This window comes from Paroedura picta, chromosome 6 (assembly GCF_049243985.1).
Source record: "Paroedura picta isolate Pp20150507F chromosome 6, Ppicta_v3.0, whole genome shotgun sequence".
NCBI lineage: Eukaryota > Metazoa > Chordata > Lepidosauria > Squamata > Gekkonidae > Paroedura > Paroedura picta.
In genome coordinates, this window is record NC_135374.1 from 96761812 (window position 1) to 96782483 (window position 20672).

The window sequence follows — 20672 nt, forward strand, 5'->3', positions numbered from 1 at the left end:
TTTGTGACAGATGAAACCCAATTCTATGCACGTCTGCTTGGATGTGAGTCACAATGAATTCATTCAGACAATACTTCCTGATCAATGAGCATAGAGTTGTAGCTTTTATTTTCTAGAGAGGCAGAGAGAGCTTTGCCAGGGAATCTTACTGCATCTTAAGTGACAGCACCGCTGAGCTACACCAAGACTCACAAGCATGAAGACACAACGGCCTTTTACAACTGCTTATTTTGAAGGTCATCCCCTCGGGGTACTCTTGCTTGAATTCCAAAACAACTTGTACGACTCGGATATTTTACCCTGTTGGCTAGCTTTGTATATGTATTTTTTTACTGTAACTGCACTAACAGTACTTTAAATTAGAACAGTTTCTTATCTGAATAGACAATATATTTCAGGAAAGGTTTGAAGGCATTCAGAGGGGTCAAAACTGTGCTCTGAAATAAACCTGGCGACATCTAGAGCCATAAAAGTCTACCTCAAAGCACTCAGCAACATACCTATTCTTTTGTCGCAGGTGTCCAGGAATGGGAGACTATAAATCCACAGACTCTCTCTCTTCCAGCACTTCGTTCATGAATAGCCCGAGAGGGAAATGCAGTAAAGTTGGAAACATAACCTTTCAGCAAACCCCCATTATGATGAATGAATAAATCCTGACAGCTGCAGAGTTAACAAAGTGAACACGCCCTTTGAATTTCTCTGGGAGGGGAAATATCTACCCTCAGCACACTTACATAAAGGGGAAGGCCAACTCTCCTAGGAGGCTGAGACATTATACAAGATATTATGCACTTCAACATTCCTCTTCAATCAAATAAGTAGAATAAATCATGGTAAAAATAATAATAAGGACTTCTAAATTAAAACAGTTTTTTTAAAAAAGATGGGAAGGCAACAATAAGAAAACTGTTTTTTTCTTATTTTAAACCTTGTGATTTTAAGGGAGAGGGCATTAGTTTAGAAGTACACTTCCAGGTTCCATGCTAACACATCACACTTTAGGAAAGCTCTGAAAAAGCAGTGCTGTAAATTATTAACATGGTTTATTTTGGAATGGGGGGGGGAGGGGAAGACGCTATATTAGCTTTTCAGACTCTTGACAACAACTAACAACTTGAACAAATAAATTACTGAAAGGGTAGCAGCCCCAATGGAAAGAACGAGAACTGAAAATCTTATAGAAGCTTGTGGGAGGTCTCAGAAGTATTTGAATTTCAGAGCATAAATATTCAGGACTTCCAGAAAGAAAATGAAATGGAGAGCAGCTCCGGATGTAAGGCATCAATTGGCTAGCACTTGTAATGTCATTGAAGTCACTCATTCATACACACACTCTAAGCAAAAACACAATCACCAGAGCAATTTTACTTTTTTTTTAAATGCAGGTGGCAAAAATATAAAAGGTCTCCTCTTCAAAACATAGTTCAAGATGCATTTTATGAGTTATAACACTTAAGAAGCTTAGTTACATCCCACCTGAGAGTCTGCCTTTTCCCACAGCAGAGAGATACTCCCATAGTGGTTACTCCCATCTATGGAGCTTTCCCTCAAAGCAGATTTCCTAAACAAAATCTAAGGATAATCTCCATTCTGAATTTCAATATGGTCTACCTGTTTGGACTGGCCTTCAGTGCTCATATCAGGAAAGGGTAAGAAATTTTTGTTGGTATATAGAGGACATCCTGTTCAAATCACTATGATTATACTTCAGACATAGCTCCATAATGATAGAACTCTACCTTGAAAATAATTAAATATATAAACCACATCAGAGATTAAATACGTTAGATATGGCCGTTATGCTGAAGGAAGACTAAAGGCCTGCTTTTCTGAACATTTCAGTGAACGAGCAGCAATCAGACATTCTGGTAAAAAGTACTATGATTAATAAACCTGTTGCTGATTTAATGAAAAATATTAATGAACTGGCTGCTGAACAAGTTGCAGCTTGTACGGTTGTGAGGAGTGAACCTCTCCCTTCCCTGGGAAAGAATCAAGACCATACTAATCATGACAGAAACATCTCTTACTGTAGGCTGATCAGCTGGGCTGAAGTTCGATGTTTCTCAAATATCCTGATTTCCATTACATTCAGAGCAAATTCAGAGCTTGTGTGTGTTGGCTATCTATTATCACTTTACCTGAACAGAAATTATTATGCCAGAATCTATCATCACAGGACGGGTTTGCTTTTGATTTCCTCTATCCTGAAATCTGATTCATGTTGAAATTATTATGCCAGAATCTATCATCACAGGACGGGTTTGCTTTTGATTTCCTCTATCCTGAAATCTGATTCATGTTGAAGTTCTATTTCTAGAACCTATTTGCAAGAAGCCCTAAATGGGAAATAAAAAAAAAGAGAGGACGCTGAAATCTCACATTTGGAATCCCATAAAATTCTATGGAAGCAAGTATCCAGATGTCCACTTGCTAGGAACGATTAAATGGGAATCCCATAATCATCTTAAAGACTAACTGAATTTATTCCACCATAATCTTTTATGGATCAGATGCAGCCGACTGACCAGAATCTGGAAGACCCAGGTTCAGATTCCCATGCTGCCATCCAGTTATTTCGATGACCTTGGGCTACGTACTCTCTCCGTGCATCCTACCTCACAGGGATGTCATGAGAATACTATGAAGACAGGGAGAATGATGCACATAGCTCTGAACTCCTGCTGCGAAGGACAGAATTTTTTAATATATATATATATATAGTAAATAAACAGCAAAATTCCACCTTCTCCATCTTGCTACAGGCTGCTACACCTCCCAAAATCCTGTCAGCAGATGTTTCGGGAGAGTGTGCAAAATCTGCCATGGCACAGAAGAGATACAGATTCCACAGGAGCAGACGGAGGCCTAATATCCAATTTGTTAGCACAAACGCATACAATATAAGCACCACAGATTTAAAATACCTGATAGGGCAAGGGTAGTCAACCTGTGGTCCTCCAGATGTCCATGGACTACAATTCCCATGAGCCCCTGCCATGAACATCTGGAGGACCACAGGTTGACTACCCCTGTGATAGGGTATGTTGTGTTTGCCAACAGATTCCAGTCCTTTTCAACAGTCTCTCTGCTGCGTACACAAAGCAGGAAGTTCTAATGACAGGACTTACACAGAGCTCTCCCCTAAGTCTTTGAGCTAGACTGTCAGGTCATCAGAACAAAGAGCCTCGGTGCGGTTTTGCAGGGATTAATCTTGGAACTGCCTACAGGTGCAGCCATTAGACAAATCAATAATAAAGACATCTCTCTGGAGACCCGAGAAAGGACTGGTGGGGTCACGCCAGGCTCAGCCGCTGAGATTAATGGCCGGCACACTGGTGGGACGAGATACCTCCTATAAAACCTCATGCCTCAGAGGATGGAGGGGCTGCTGTTATGAAATACTATACTTGGCAGAACGACAGGCCAAAATCTTGGGAAGGTCACCTTCAAGGCTCAACTTTGCAAATCAGGGAAGATAATTTCACGGCGCCTCACTGTGTATATCGGCTGGACTTCCCAAAGATAAAGTACCAAGCAGCAAAGTCCTTTTCTGCACTGCAGAGGCATTAAAAAGACACTGCTCAGGGAAGGATATCTATGCTTAAATCTACAGAGAAGCAGAGGTCCAGGGTTCCACCACTCTTCCCTCCGCACCATTTTTAAACTAAAGAGAAGACGGAGGTGCAGAGAGAAGCTGCTGAACGTTTCTCTCTCCACCCCCCATGCCTGGCTCAAGGGGAGAGCCGTGGCTTTGCGGCAAAACATCTGCCTCAATGCAGCAGGTTCTGAGTTCAATCTTCGGCACCAGGTAGTACGAAAGACCTGAAGCCCATTGCCAGTTAGAGAAGACAAGACAACATTGACCTTGAAAGACTACTGGCCTGACTCAACAGAAAGGCAACTTTGTGTGTTCAGATGCAACAGATTTTAACTCCGAGCAAACAACAACGAAAATAGTCGAAGAATAAAACAAGAGTCCATTGTCATCCGGAAAGACTCCCAAAATTTATTTCCAGCAAAAACATTCATGGTACATTTCATTTGTTTTTTAAGGTGTCCCTGGACTCCTGTTTTGTTCTGATCCTACAAACCGAGGTGGTACAGTCCTTGCATGAGGACTATACCATGGGAAGTGACCATAGCCTTTAATGGGAGGTCTCATGAGACGATAGCCTTATTGTGACGATAAAAAATAATCAAGGATCCTGATGCTAAGGATGAGAAATGTTAACAAGTTGATATTTTTATTGGACTAAGTAATAATTGGCAGGGCTGGCTAGACGGTGTTTCAGGAGCTGATATTCAAAGGAAGAGAGTCTGACATTTTGTCGAGTCAGCTTTCCACAAGTAAAATTTAGTGAACTGACTTCTTTCTTAACCATTGACTTGGAAAAACTTGATTCCAGAAGACACCGAATCTGGAGCGGCATACAACTACTTTGCCCCTCAACAAAGAACTATTCCAAATTTCTTCAATTTGAAATCAAAACCAGTTTGAGGGATAATTTCAAGGGTAGCCAATCTGCAGCAGCTACTGAAAAGTCTCCCCTCCTCCCTTGCTCATGCGCCACCAATGCCACTGGATGCAACCCTGCACTTGATGCCACATTTAAAATGATTTTTTTAGTGTTAGGCAAACAACAGGAAACGGAGAATCTGCAGAGGCCCAAAATATCCCTTCACGCTGAATGTAGAAACCCTGCACGGTACGTACACAACTTATCACATTTCATGAAGCGTGAAAACCGAGTGACGGATTGGCGACGTTAGGAAACGATTTCATTTCCAAGATGAGAAACGTCTAGATCACCCATCACCTTCAGAAGCTTCTCAAGGGAGGCAGGACTCAATTTTATTCTAAAATGGGACTTTTTGGGGGGGGGGAGAGGAGAGGCTCATGGGAGAAGAGGCTCTGACATTAGCCGTCAAAATATTTCAGTTCATGATTGCTATATTTTAAAGGTCTCATTTAAATAGTGCCGATATATACAAAAGGGGGGGGGGGAGTTGGAGAGAGGGATGATTAATCCTTTTTCTTCTCAAGATTTCAGGGTGCCATTGACAAAACAGCTTTTAAGAAGGGCCCGTATTTGTCGCTCATGTTATTTCTTCCTTCTTCCTCGCGAAGACCGCCCCTTTGCCTTTTTGCCCTCAAAAACAGGCCTCGCCGTCACCATAGCTGCTTCCTCTTCTGTGCTGGAGCTACTATTCCCCGTTTCCTCTCGTGGCTTTCCTTGCCCCAATGGGGTGTCAGGACTCCCAATGCTGGTTTTGAGCATCTTGGTGTTCTTCCCCCTGGGATGCCTACTGGAGGCCTCATCCTCTGATGGGTCGCCCGATGACCCACTGGACGACTCCGACAGCTGTACCTCCCCTATGAAGCCTCCACCAAAAAAGCTCTCCTGTTCGGGCGACGGGCGTTTCTTCCTCTTGCCCCTCCTGCTTGGGGCTCCGGTCCCACCTTCCTCCTTCCCCTCCCGTCCCTTGAAGGCTGCCGTAGCCTGAATGACTTCGCTTTCTTCTTTCTCCTTCTCTTTTCTCCTCATGCAAGTCACAGCCCTGCGAAGCCGCTGACTCTTGAGGGCCTGCTTCTCTTGTTGTGCTAGTCGGAAGAAGGAATCGATGCGGAGCTGAGTCTACAACGGAAATTAGAAACATTTGCCGTGAAGGGAATTGAAGCAGGAAAAGGAGAAAGAGTAATTCTGTATAGCAGGGATTCTTGAAATGTTTCACGAATGGGCAGGAGATATATACGTTTTTATATATTTTTAAAATTTGTTCAACATTTATCGGGTGATATGACCATGTATGGTCATGTTGACCTGCCCGCCCCTTCCAAATGGTCAGTGATGTGCCTGAAGGGTGGACGTAGCTGGACACGTACATAGCTGTACAACCATATTCTCAACCATATTCTGCATGACTAAACCACTTCTGCAGTTTCTTGAAGCTGAAAGATGTTGCAGGGATTTCTCAACAGTAAAGAAAGTTGAGAATGGCCGCTCTATGGCCTTGGGACTATCAGTCTACACTTGTCAACTACAATCTTCTGGAAGGTCTTCCCTCAAGATACCATCCACGGAGTGTTACGATTCAAGAGAGTGAAGCTACCTTTTTGGTGGTGGCACCTAAGTTGCACAGTTTTGGGGCTTTTTTCTTTTTTTTTTTACAAACACAGCCCACTACAGCCTGGACTTGGAAGTTTTGAGCAAGAAGGTGAAGACCATTCAGGCTAACTGTAGGCAAGTAGCTCTTCAATATGAGCTGCTTTTTTGTCAGTATAGTTATGATATCTTTTAAAGAATGTGTTAAATGGGAGTGCATTTTTGTGCAATTTCTTTTCACCTGAATTGTATTTATTTATTTGTTGTAATCCGTCTATGGAAGGGCTGCTTTGAAAAAGAAAGGTGAGATATACCTTGAGAAATAAAATAAAGAATAAGCGGAGTGTTAAAAATAGCAATGAGCAAGGGTTGCACGATGTGCTGGAACATGCTGCAGAGAATAGCTAGGGCAGGCCCCAGTTGATATAACAATGACAGCTGCTAGGGAGTTTTATTTTCTGCCTGCAGAACACATGCTTAATTTTTTTTTAATGGATTTAGCCAACTCGCAATTAAGGAATAGGGAAAAGGGTTCTCTTCCTGGGGTGTTACCTGCATAGTGTCTAACTGGAGACTAGGAAGAGGATTTTTTTTTTAAACACCCTGCTTTTCACTTCCCGAAAAGAGTCCCCAAACAGCTTAACAAACAGCTTTCCCCTCCATTCCCCATAACAGACACCCTCTGAGGTGGGTGGGACTGAGATCTCTCTAAGAGGATTGGTGTGTGAGAACAGGCCTAAGAGAACTGGGACTGCAAGGTCACCCAACTGACTGCGTGTGTAGTGGGGAATCACAGTTGAATCTCCATAATAGAGTCCACCACTATCATGCCAGCTCTCACAGGCAAGTGGAATGCTTTAGAAATGCTCATTAATCTCTTAATATTCTGCCCAACAGCTCTTGTCTCAGCAATTGATTTTGGAGCATCGCACAGCTGGTGGAGGTACTAATCATTGCATATGGTTCATCTCTCACGCCGAACAGAAAAGGATCCTGGGGAACAGGGACCTGGCTTCATTCTGGGACTGTGCACACAAAAGGACACCATCTGGATGAATCTTCCATCCGCTCTCCAGTGAGGGTCGTTGTGAGCAATGGAAGTATTTACTACCAAGTGACTAATTATAATCCGGAAACGGCTCCAGCCCACGAGCAAAGTAAAAGGGGTTGAGCTTCTCTTGGCAAGCCTTTCTAGCCAACCATGAACCAATTTTTTCATAGTATCTAAATTGAGTTTGTTTTTTCCTGATTGAGCTTGATCTAAATTGCACTGTTCTCTAACCAGCTCTGGAACACAGAACTCAGGGGGTTTCCAGGTTTCTAGCTTTTTACCTGTCTTTAATGTCTCCTGCTCAAAGCACCCTCCAATTCAAACTGCCTGAAAGATACAACTTCTGATGCAAATTCTTGCCTCTCTGGATTCCCAATCCCTAAACTACAAACTTAGTGGGACGGAAGAATATATATTTTTAAAAATTCTGTGTTTGTGTGTTTTGTTTTGTTTTAATAACACAGCTCTCCCAAATTCACAGCTGAACTTCCAGTTGAATGAATTCTGAGCCTGGCACAGCTGTTTTCTTCCGCCACTGAATTTCCATTTGTCATCTGCTTGCTTAATCTGACTTGATGTTTATAATTATAACACAGACATACGCACAAAGATATACCCATGAAATGCAGAGTGACCGCTGGACCCCACCTTCTTATTTAGCGTCATTCTATTCAAATAAGTTCTCATGTTTCAGTATGAATGTAGACCCTGAGACTCGGATCCACCTGAACTACAGAGGGAAGGACAGCCACCTACGAAGCACGACTTTGCCTCCGCTCTTTCACTGCAGCCCCAGACACCACTCCTACAAACAGCACTGAGGACTCTAGCGGGAAGGGAGAGGCAAGAAAGTTGCACTTGGTGAGTGGAAACATTCCAGGGGAGCCAAGCTGCTGTATTGCAAAAATCCTAAAAGCCCCCAGTTTGGATAATCCACCATAACCACACATAGAGACATGCTTCTGTGTTTTAGTATTACCTGCTGGGCGTTCAGCTGTTTGAGGACAGGCAGCAGGACTTGATCCGTTTTCAACTTGTTCCAGCCAAAATGACTCTGGCAAAACGTGCAAGCAGCAGTTAAAGAATTAGCAACAGAAGCACTTGATGACAGTCCCCTCAACATCCATCAGAAACAGAATAATCAGGAGGGTGTTTTTATAAAGATTGTAAGGTTGTAGCTTAGGCAGCTGGGGAAAATTACACAGCTTTTACTGCTTTATTGCCCTGTTTTCCTTGCTTATCCCCCTTTTGTAATCCGGTTTGGCCCATGTACTGTTCTTATTGCACTGTTTTCCAAATTTCTAATCCTATTTTTACTGCATTGTTTACTATATCTACCTTACTTCATTTATGGCATTTTTTTCAGAAGCAGAAGAGCTTGGGGTTTTTGTACCTTGCTTTTTACTATCCAAAAGAGTTTCAAACAGCTCACAATCGCCTTCCCTCTCCCCACAACACACACCCTGTGAGGTAGGTGGGGCTGAGAGAGATCTGTAAAAGGTAAAGGTAAAGGTATCCCCTGTGCAAGCACCGAGTCATGTCTGACCCTTGGGGTGACGCCCTCTAGCGTTTTCTTGGCAGACTCAATACGGGGTGGTTTGCCAGTGCCTTCCCCAGTCATTACCATTTACCCCCCAGCAAGCTGGGTACTCGTTTTACCAACCTCGGAAGGATGGAAGGCTGAGTCAACCTTGAGCCGGCTGCTGGGATTGAACTCCCAGCCTCATGGGCAAAGCTGTCAGACGGCTGCCTTACCACTCTGCGCCACAAGAGGTCTGAGAGAACTGTAACTAGCCCAAGGTCACCCAGCTAGCTGCATTTGGAGGAGTGGGGAATCAAACCCAGTTCTCCAGATGAAAGGCTGCCACTATACCAAACTGGTTCTCTGTAACTTGCTTTGACTCTCTGTTAGAAAGATAGCCTAGAAATTAACTAAACAAGTAAGAGGGGAAAAAAGCATTTGTCACCTGTATGACACAAGTCTACAGAAGGAGTAGTTTACTACTAGCAGTACTAAACATCCAGAAGACATTCCTGACAGAGCGGTTTCTCAGTGGACCAGACTTCCTCAGGAGGCGGTAGGTTCTCCATCTTTGGAAATTTTTAAACAGAGGCTGGATACCCATCTGATGGGGAGGCTGATTCTGTGAAGGTCCAAGGGGGTGGCAGGGTACAGTGGATGAGCAATAGGATTGTGAGAGTCCTGCAAAGTGCAGGGGGTTAGAATAGATGACCCAGGAGGTCCCTTCCAACTCTATGATTCTATGAGTAGGAGAGGCATTTTTAAAACCATAACAATTATTAAAGGGGAAAAGTTGGCTTCCAGTGGCAAGACCAAAAAAAGGCATAAGCCTTTGTGTGCATGCACGCTTCTTCAGATACACAGAAATAGTTGAAACAAAAGTTCAATTTACCTGAATGCACACAAAAGCTTGAATAAAACTGTGCTGATCTCAAAGTCACCGCTGGGCTTGAACTTTGTTCTGCTGCTTCAGACCCACCTGGCTGCCCACGTAAGATCATGGAAGGCTTGAGGATGCGACTAGGGTCTTTAGCTGAGATCGTTTAAAACAGCCATCGTTTTACGACTCTGCGGCATTTCTCCAATGCAAAGAGCTTTGCGTTTCTTCTCACGTTCTGACCACAGCTGCATTAAAGGCACACCAACCATCACTGCATTGTTCCAAGCCAAACATCAGTGAATCAGTTCCCCTTGATGGTTTGACTTGAATCTAGAGCAAGAATTACACAAAAACTGAGCCGATTAACTCCTTTTGGGTCCGGCTTGTATTTGGACACAACTCTCTGTCCCCCTGCTAATTATTGCACTGACCCATAAACGGTACTCTCTCCTGGAAGGAAAAGAACAAAATCCAGGCTTATAAGGAGAGTCTGCCGATGGGAACAGTTTGGCAGAAGCAGCTTTCCTTTATAAGAGCTGACTGATCAAGAGAACAGACAAGCACAGAGGAAGGGGGGGGGAGAGAAAAGAAAGGATATTCTCTGATCTGTTCCAAGTCTGGTCTTCCCCAAACAAAGGATCCCTTTGTCTCATCAACCACTGGGTTCAGATAAGCTTCAGCAACCACAGGATTTGGGAAGCTGGGCGTAAGCTGCAACAGCCGCAGTTTCTTCTTCACTTTGGTATCATGTGGATTGGGACATGTCTTCTTACTCTTCTGAGCTTCAGACCACCACTCCCTGAAAGAAAGACAGCAGGACAGAGACACGTTGGCTGTCTGCGTTCCCTTTACGTCAGGGGTAGACAACCTGTGGTCCTCCAGATGTCCATGGACTACAATTCCCATGAGCCCCTGCCAGCATTTGCTGGCAGGGGCTCATGGGAATTGTAGTCCATGGACATCTGGAGGACCACAGGTTGACTAACCCCATTTTACATGACTTCACAGTAAGCTATCTATTTGGCTATATAAGCTTTGGTATGGGAAAAAGTTAATTATCAATTGCAGAAGGGGAGAAGGAAGCACCCTGCCCCCAACATAAACAGGGCTGGTTCTCTGTCTAGGTTACTGTGGCTCTGATAGTACTGCTAAGGTCAGCAATGGGGGAGAAGGTGGTTGGCCTGGACAGCCGAGTTGGAGGAGAGCCCCTGAGGTGCTGGCAGTATTGGGCGGGCTCAACCTGCACAGATAGATGCTGCAAGTCGGGGTGAAACATGGCTGTCTACTCTGATGTAAAGACTCAGCCAGAGGCATTTGTAACTTTGGAAATTTCATACTGGACTACTGTAATGCCTTCTATATTGGCCTGCCCTTGAAGACTGTCCAACAGCTTCAGGTTGTCTGAAATTCTGAACTGCCTTTGATTCTGCTGGTGCAAAGGAGTAGCAACTTATTACAGCAATTTCATTTGCTACCAGTACATTTCTGGACCCAGGTCTAGGCTGGGTTCTTGAGATTTACAGCCTTAAGCACTTTGGATGCAGAGTACCTCAGGGGATATTCAGCCTCATCTGTACGTTAGGACAACGGCCTGCAACCTTGTCCCGGTTGCAGACCGCTAGAAGGGGTGGGGGGAGAGGGCGGCCTGCAGTAGCCTCGTGCAAACGCGCGTGCGCGGAGCTGACATGCACACACGTTTGCGCCCCGCATGGGCAACAGTTTCATACATGCGTGTTTGCGCTCCTGGCGGGGGCACAAACGTGCATGCATGGCAGTTCTGCACATGCACGCATGCACGAAACTGCCGTGTGTACACGTTTGCGCCCACAGCGGGTGCAAAAACACATGTACAGCACCTCTGTGCTTGAGTGCTTGCACAGGGCAGCCAATTTGCTTGCAGCCTGGTGAACTTCTCGCTGCGGGGGGGCGGAGAGAGGGAGGCGTGGCCCCCACGGCCCGCTGCTGAGGCTTTTACGGCCCAGCAGCAAGCTGCGGCCCGGGAGTTGATGACCCCCGCATTAGGATCCACAATGACAAGGCCCTCCTCCATGCACAATATTTTGCAAATGCAAAGCTGGTATCCATGGTAGCCTCACTGTGAAGTAATTAAATATGTTACACCTGTGACTCTGCACTCTCCCTTAGCAATTTGTCTAGGGATGTCATTTTCAAGTGGTTTTTCTCCTTTCTTTTCTCCATCTAGCTTCAATCAAGCACAAAACCACTTCCTTGATTTGAGAGCAGAATCGCCTGTTTCTTTGTTAAATGTTATTACGCAACAGATGACATTTGGCTGTTCACGATGAGGGAGGGAGTGTCTTGTTTCCATTATGAATTGTGCCTTCTGCCTGGAGAAATTCACTTCTTCCCCAGATCTAGCACATGGCTAAGTTTAAACCTAGATTTCTCATGAAGCCTTTTCATTTCCAAATAAATTATGGCACACAGCCATACAGAAATTACCCACAAAGATTATCCAGACTGTGTGTAGCTGCCAACAAATTTATAATATGAATGTAATATGTTTGCAGCATACCTCTCTGAATAATTATTCCCTCCGACTATAAAGGGAGTCAGGGACATGCTAACACCATTTCTTAGATATGGAAGATCAAGGAAGTGAAGAAATCTCATTTGGTCCCAAGCCAGATGTCTACCTTTAGCTTCTTACGGCCAAGGAGATCAAGCTACAGAAAACCCACAGTAGATAAATGCCCGGCCCCTATTTATACGGTTGATTTCAAGACTCAACTGACACCGCAGACCGATGTAAGACAAGTCGCTCCTCTCAGGCCAATGAATAGCAAGGCCTTTTCAGCAGCTGCCCTGTACTGTGACATGCCTCCCCCTGAGATGTACAGCTAGGCTCCACCCCTTCCCTCTTTCTGGAAACCAACCAAGTCAGTCTGTGCAACCAACTAAGTCAGTCTGTGCAAGGTTCACAAAGAGAACTGCAGCAGCACCTCTAAAGTAGGCTATGATCAGATCCTACCTGTTGTAATTCTGGGGCTAAAGATAAGAATCTGCACCAGAGGAGAAGGCAGAGGACAAGAACGATAACCAAAGAAGGAAAACTGCCTACGCGAGTTGGAGAAGGGGCTCCATTCCTCGTCCGGGAAATTCATTCAAAATCTCCATTGCTGTTACGTAACCGACGTTAGGAATGCCTTCTGTGTAGTCACTCCCGAGCAGATAAGCCAAATTAATTAACTTGTTCCGATCTAAACCTGGGGGAGAGGGAAAAGAAACGAGAAATCGGGATTGGACAGCATAGTCCTAAGAATTCTATTCCAACAGGAAAGGTAAGAAAATGTTATTGATTCTACCCTATCCCTGGAGCCGAGATGCCAAGCTAAATTATTAGTGCTACTGCAATATTAGGGGCTATTAAGGCCAGAGGTATGTGGAGAAATGGAATGCTAACAAGAGATGTCTGACAGGTGTTCTATCTAAAGTCATCCCATATAGGTTACTCCAAGTATCCCTGCAATTCTGAACAGATATGGATGACCCTCAACCTTAGAAGGCAAAATATCACTCCTTGTATACCCTTCTCAGAAAGACTGGAGTGTTAATCCAGGGCCTAGCAGCAACAGCCATAAAGATAATCCATCCAGGGTACATCTCTAGACAGGGAAATTATGTCCTCAAGACTACAGGGGTGTCAATGGCAAACAATGAACCCATAAAGCAAGAATCTGGAAAAAAGAATTTGGATACCTATTACCGCTAAGAAACCTGAGAATTTGACCAAAGATGCTGAAGTCTGTGTGTGGGAGCAGCCCAAATTGCCACCTCTAATGCTGTTCCTGAAGGGAAATGAGACCCAGAACAACATGAGAAGGAAGTCTGAGTCTGCAGGGGGCCTAAACAAAACTCACTCTCCCCATTTCATACATGGAACACCCACAGTGGATCCAAGATGCTATTGCTGAAAAGGCTCAAGGGTTCAAAAATTCCACATAACCAAGGTTTGTTCTCACCTAGCTGATTCTGGAAATCCACGTACTGATAATACTCCACATACTTGCTTTGACTAAAGAAGTTTTTATAAACATGCCGGGCTCCAAACAGCCAAATATCGCTGTCGTCTGTGATGGTCCCAGAGGTCTGATCCGTGAGGTCCAAAACAGCACACTGAGCCTCTGCCTCCATCGGGGCCTCGATGTACGGGATGCCAAAGAGGCGCAGAAGTTCCTGCATGTAGAAGAGCAGAAGAATTCACCCCTTCGCTCTGACACAGGCTCGCCAGAGGTAGGTTTGCAGATGCACTGATTGCCATTCTCTTAATGTCCTGCAGCTGAGCATCGATTCCACTGAACACCACTGCATTTGCGTCAGCATCACCATGGACCCAATTGTTATTTGTCTGATGCCAACAAGGAGCTGGGGTTCACTGGAACAGTGACAGCTCTTGCATGGAGGAGATCCCAGGTTCAATCTCTTCAGTGAAAAGCATTGGGTACTAGGTGATGTGAAAGATCTTGGCCTGAGACTCCACAGAGCTACTGCCAGTCAGAGCTTGGTCTGTTTGGCCTGGAGAGGAGATGGCTAAGAGATGATACGATAGCGATCTTCAAATACTTGAAAGGCTGTCAGCAGTGGTCCCCAACCTTTTTATCACCGGGGACCACTCAACGCCGGGGACCACTCACCGGGGACCACTCAATGCCTTTTACTGAGGCCCGGTGGGGGGGGGTAGTTTACTCCTCTAGTCTCAACCACTGCCCTAGCGCTCTCTGATCGCTATGGTAATGTTTAAACATCCCTTCAAAATAAGATACAGACACGCCACAACAATGAAGTGTGTTGTAAAGGGCTGGGGGGGATGAAGTAAAGGGCCGGGGGGGGGAGAGAAGGCGTCCTTCGGGGCCCACCTCCAATTAGTCGAAGGACCACATGTGGTCCGCAGCCCACAGGTTGGGGATCACTAATATAAAGGATGGAGCAGAGTTGTTTTCTGTTGCCCCAGAGGTTCAGATCAGAACAAATAGGTAGAAATGAATTCACAAGAATTTTCGGCTAAACATCCAGATGTTCCTGACAGGGTAGTTCCTCAGTGGAACAGGCTTCCTCAGGAGGTGGTGGGTTCTTCTTTGGAAGTTTTTAAGCAGAGGCTATACAGCCAACTGACACAAATGCTGATTTTATGAACTTAGGCAGATTGTGAGTGGGTGGACAGAAGGGACCGTGTCAGTGCTTAGATGTTGCGGTCCTTTCTTGCATGCTCAGGGAAATGCCAATTGCCACTTTGGGATCGAGAAGCAAATTTCTTCCAGGCCAGACTGGCCAAGGATACTGTTTTGTTTTTTGGGGTTTTTTTTGGGGGGGGGCACCATCTGGGCATGGAACTGGAGTCACTGTGCCTGGGCAAATAGTTGTGAATTTCCTGCATTCTGGAGGGGGTGGGACTAGATGATCCTGGTGTTCCCTTCCAACTCTATGATTCTATGAAAGTAGGTAAAATGAAGTCCAAAGGTCTGACTCAATCTAAAGTGAGGCCTTACAATTCTAGCTGGGTAACATTTTGCCTTAGGACTTCCAAATTTTACAGAGACAAGATACGAAGGAACTGCTAAAACAAGTGAGGTTTTTTAGCAATGTAAGGATGCCTATTTCCCCTCATCTATATGAAAATATCTTCTTGCTTTGCTTGCTTTATGAACTATACATTTATCATATTGCTTCCTTTTCCTCATTCCCCCGACCTGCATCTTCTGGACAAACCCAACCCTAGGATAAGTGAAGCAACTTCATCCCATAATGTATTTTCTCATTTTTATATATCATATATAAGCATAAAGAATCTTCTACACCAGTGGTCCCCAACCTGCGGGCCGCGGCCCGGTGCCGGGCCGCAAAGGCCATGGCGCCAGGCCGCGGCTCCCTCTCCCCGCCCCCCCACAGTAAAAAACTTCCCAGGCCGCAAGCTTGCGGCCCGGGAAGCTTCTTACTGCGGGAGGGTGGGGAGAGGGAATCAGAGCCGGCCCGCGCATCACGCGGGTGCAGCCTGATGCGCGGGCGCGGCCCGATGCCCTGCCAGTCCCCAGCCTCAGAAAGGCTGGGGACCACTGTTCTACACATTATATATGTATCATATACACACAAAGAATCTACACACACACTATATATGATATAAACATAAAGAATCTACAGACTGCTGCTGAAATTATTCAGTGAACTAAATCGAGCACCTTTGCTGCTTAACTAAGGCAAGGAAAGAGAAATGCATGTAACGTGACTCCAGCAGGAAAAGACCTGGATTGGGGCCTCAAATCCCATGGCTGCAGAATCTTGTTCAAGCCACTCTACCCATTTGTAAAAAGAAGTTTCTACAGGACAAAGGTAAACAAAACTACACACATACACACATATACAATAAACCCATACCTGACTTTCTAAAAACATCTGTCCAGTCACAGTGGCAGCGATACGCTCCTGCTGCTGTTTCTGAGCCCGGAGTGTGTTTTCCTCGACCGAAAGGTTGGTCTCCAAGGTTTCCAACTCTTCCTATGAAGGTAAAGCAAGGCCAATTATTTTCTTGCACGTGCACCATCAAAATGACCGAGAGACTCCAACCCCATGATATGCAAAGGGAACCATTCTAAGACCACTGACTTCCACAGACTTAAAAGGGGGTAAACTCTGCTCAGGACAGCACTGTCAAATCTATGCCCTAGATGCAGGGATGGCCAAACTGTGGCTCTCCAGATTCCATAGACTACAATTCCCATGAGTCCCTGGCAGCATGTGCTGGCAGGGACTCATGGGAATAGTAGTCCATGGACATCTTTAGGGCCATAGTTTGGCCATCCCTGCTCTAGGGGATTATGCAACACCCTGGAAACTGGCTCAGGGATGCACATATGCACCAAAGGTAGCTGGATTTTTTATTCTCTCTTTTTATTTTTTAAACATCAACACCTTACTAGTCATCGTGATCTCGAGAAATGTCTTTTTGTCCAGTTCATTACAAGACAAACATTTCTCAATCCATTGCAAAGAAAATAAGATCACATACTCTGTGCCTACAGACCTTGAATCCTTCCTCTTTGCCATCATCCCATTCTCAGCCTGCTTCGCTGAGTACATTTTATGCTCAGCACATAAATGATGGCAACCTGAAACACTGACTTTTGCCAGCACTGTGAGCACATCCCTATCTTTCAGTACAGAAGAGAGCAAGATCATTACCATACTGATGTTCTGCCATTCGTTGATGGTATCCTGTTCCTTGCCCCTGGTTTCTACAGTCTGCTGTCCAGTCAGCTCTGCATCTTCGCCAACGTTTCCTGGAAATATCTCAGTGGCAGCCTGATGGTCTCCCTTTGCTGCCACTGAAGAGGCAGTCCCCACTTCTTTCTCTTGGTCAGTTTCGTCCTGAAATTCACTACTTTGTTCAGCATTCACTTCAATGAAGCTATCTGCCCAATGTAAAAAACACTAATAATTAATAATAACAACAGATTATGCTCCATTAAACAATTTAAACAAATCGGACTGTGCTTTAATCTGTTTTAATGGTGTTTTGATATCTATTCTTGTAACCCACCCTGAGCTCATTTCTGGGGAGGGGTGGTATATAAATCGAATTATAATTTTTTAAAAAAATTGCGAGGATTGGATATTCGTGCAAGATATATGTGAAAGCATCTTACGTGTCAGCCCTGGCTCGCAGGATGCTTTCTTGTACATCCCATCCATCCCACAGCCTCTCCTTCCCTCCACTCCCAGCTTCCTTGTTACCTCTTTAGAGCAAGTGGAGCAAAACCAATAAAGCTGCAAGTATTTTTTAAAACCCTGTAACAGGGAGGAGTGAAAGTGCACAAAGGTGGAGATGAAGTCACCTTCCCCAGGTTGGCTCTTGGCCCAGAATGCACCACTTAGGCCCATTATGCACGGCCGCCGAAACGGCGATTTCGGGTCACATGGAAAACGCGGAGGGGGAAGACGGGACGCACACCGGTTATGCACGGGGCGGGGCACGACGGCGGCAAAACCCAGAGTAACCGATTATGCACGCGGTGATCCCGGCGCCACTTCTGGTTGCGCCCCGGTCACCCGGAAGCTGCGCTTTCTTCCGCGTTTCGCTGACGCGGCTTTTTCGGTGGCATGCACCGAAGTTGCAGCCGGCACCGTGCGTTATCGGTGATTTTGGTCGCTGCCATTCCACCCCGAATGTGCGCTAAAACCCCCGTGCATAATGGGTCTTAAGGGTGCACCACCTCCACCAGAGCCACACCAAGCCAAACCAAGGTACCTGCATGATCTCCAGCTCTCAGCTGCAGGACCAGGAGCAGGCTGGCCTCTCTCCCTGGGTGGAGCGGCCTGCTGGCAATACGGTGGTTGCTGCTGTGCAGAACACTCTGGCCAGGTAAGACCTATCACCTGGGCAGGAGACGCGCAAGAGGAGGCCCAGGAGTGTGTGCAGCGCCCAGCCTAATGCTGACAGGCTCCCAAACCTCAAGAGAGTTCCCCCCCCCTCACTCTCACCTTCCCACTTCCTTAGCAATTTCCGTTGCACAGCTTTGCTGTTCATGTGCCATAAGATGTTTCCACATCAATATAATAAAACTATTGCTTCACTCTCGCCCCAGAAGTTACAAGAGGAAGTAACAGTGATTCCTCCCTAATTTGATTTTCACTACTCTTCTCCTAGGCTCGCTTTCTGAAAGAAATCATTACCAAAATAGAATTCTTCACACTTGTTACCAGAACAAACTAAGCCATCACAAAAAAAGGAAGTCACCTCTCCAGGAAGCCACGGTCTTATATTACATGAACTGAAGTGAGCAGTAAGCATTTGCTGGGAATTAAGGGGTGAGCACCAGGGAAGAACAGCTTCCCCACTTTCCCCTAATCAAGAGGACCTCACATTTGTATTGAATATCCCTTTGTACTGAATAACCCATTAAGAGATAGCTAACACGGCTTGCCTTTATTGAACAGAACATATTCGCCTATAAATATCTCCACCTATTCTTATTTTTTTCCTGTACAAGCTGACATTATTTATTCTGTCCAAGCAGCATGCAGGATACTTAAAAATAAAAAAGGTACAGAGACAGGAGGAAGAAGGTGATCGGAATTTAAGAACAACCATGATATTATGACAAGACTGAGAAAGGAGAAAAAACAAATTATGTATTTCAGGAAAACCACATGCAGAGTATAAGCACACGGAAAAGATCTAATGAGTTGAGTGTATTGCTTACGCACAAAGCGTAAAACAAAAGCTTTCTCTTTTAAAAGAAGGGGAACCTATGTTCTGGCTGGAGATCTTTCTTTCACACGGCACCCACTACTACATAGTACTTCAATGAGCCCTGCATGCTGCTATATTGACTTAAAATACTGATCACTTTGATTAAAATCAAAATATTTCACAACGATAAAATGTGAGTTTAAATTATTGGCGTCTCTCAGTTCCACAATCCTTAACTCCCTTTACTAAGAAATAAGCAGTAAGCATGTTCCCTTGTCCTCAGGTGTGCAATTTTTCAGAGCCACCCTTCCCTTTTGACATTATATCTGTAAAGCTGACATACCGTCCGAATCGCTCTCTTCAGACGGAGACTGGCTTCCCATCTCTTCCTCATGAGGACTGGCTGGTTCTGGCGTAAAAGGAAGCACGCTCTGCCTGGCAAAAGCATTCTTGTCTGGCGGCTGAAGTGATGCCCCTGAATATTCAGCTTTCTCCTTCTGGACCAACTCCGTGCACTCCGAGGGGCTTACAGCGACCAATGGCGTTGAAGGCCTCGGTGGCCGCAGGACCACGTCATCCCCTCGCAAAGAACTTGCCCCCATTTTGGAAGTCTGTTTTTCCTCATCTCTTCCTTTTTGACCTGAATCAGAAGAGCGTGCTTTACCCACAGAAAAGTCAGACATCTCTTCGGGTGTTCTTATATCTGTTTCCAACGTGTGCTTCTCTTGGCCCAGTTCACTTTCAGGGTTAAGGATTTGATTTTCTGACTCCCCCGTAGGTAAAACTGAAAGTCCTTTCCTACTCTGTTCTGCGGGTTTCCAGTCCTCCTCATCGGAACCACTACTAAGAAGCTGGCTCACGAGAACTTGCCCTGTTGGACTTCCAGCGGTATTCCTGGACCGAAGAGATTGACCCTCCTCTTCCTCCTCGCACAAAGCTTCCTCAATGGCCCTCAGTGTTCTTGGTGACACACTGCGTGCGTCTGCAACAGGCCTGGCCCTGTCTTGATCTGACTCGGGCAGGCGGTTCCTTGCATCTTCAAGCTCCTCTTCTGAGCTGCTTCCCATCATGGCAGCCTGGATGGCCAGCATGGTTCTGGGGGAAGGTGGAGCAGGGGCGGTCGATTCTGTCTTCAAGAAATCGCCTGGAGGTGGCGTCACAGGGACCGAAGTCTTGTGGGGCTTTGAATCTTTAGATCTTGCGGAAGAAAAGTCAGAAGAAGTCGCTGCCAGTTCTTTGGAGGCACTTTCTTTGGACTGAATGCCTGGAAGAGAGAAATAAGGGCCACTCTTTGCTCACACGGGTTTAGTGAAACGGACCGTGAAATTAAAAAAAAAAAATCTCCTACAGGCCAGGTTCTGAGTTTTTGACTGCTGTTTAAATTTCAATAGTGATTCAATAAAATATCACACAACACCTTTGTGTAAGTGGACAAAGCGGTCTTAAACATTTAATCAGTAGCAGAATCCTAGAGTTGGAAGGGGCCATCCAGGCCATCTAGTCCAACTCCCTGCTCCATGCAGGATCAGCCTAAAGCATCCAGGATAAGTGTCTGTCCAGCCACTGCTTAAAGATCGCCAATGAAGGGGAGCTCACCACCTCTTTAGGCAGCCGATTCCACATACTGATTATTCTAGCAACCCACTTACTCCTTTGACCTGTGTGTGAGTAAAGTGCCATCAAGCCTCTTTCAAGGCAAGAGGTTTTCAGAAGTATTTGCCATTGACTGCCTCTTTGCCACAACCCTGGTAGAGAAAAGAAACGTATAAAGACCAATTCTTAGAATCACAGAATAACAGAGTTGGGAAGGGACCTCCTGGGTCATCTAGTCCAACCCCCTGCACTATGCAGGACACTCACATCCCTATCGCTCATCCACTGTAACCTGCCACCCCCTTGAGCCT

The 20672-nt window shown here is 45.4% G+C and overlaps 1 protein-coding gene across 3 annotated transcripts in view; it reads right to left on the bottom strand.

Moving 5' to 3' along the window:
* ERCC5 (ERCC excision repair 5, endonuclease) overlaps positions 1 to 20672 on the bottom strand; it is a 29941-nt gene that overhangs the window by 1571 nt on the left and 7698 nt on the right. For all 3 annotated transcript variants that reach the window (XM_077343772.1, XM_077343773.1, XM_077343774.1), the window contains 8 exons: positions 19112 to 20032; positions 16758 to 16987; positions 15954 to 16073; positions 13547 to 13760; positions 12646 to 12790; positions 10162 to 10362; positions 8141 to 8225; positions 501 to 5642 (listed from right to left, as the gene is read on the bottom strand). In XM_077343772.1, the coding sequence (XP_077199887.1) occupies positions 5109 to 5642; positions 8141 to 8225; positions 10162 to 10362; positions 12646 to 12790; positions 13547 to 13760; positions 15954 to 16073; positions 16758 to 16987; positions 19112 to 20032 (2450 nt within the window). In that variant the 3' untranslated portion in view covers positions 501 to 5108. The remainder of the gene's footprint in view (positions 1 to 500; positions 5643 to 8140; positions 8226 to 10161; positions 10363 to 12645; positions 12791 to 13546; positions 13761 to 15953; positions 16074 to 16757; positions 16988 to 19111; positions 20033 to 20672) is intronic.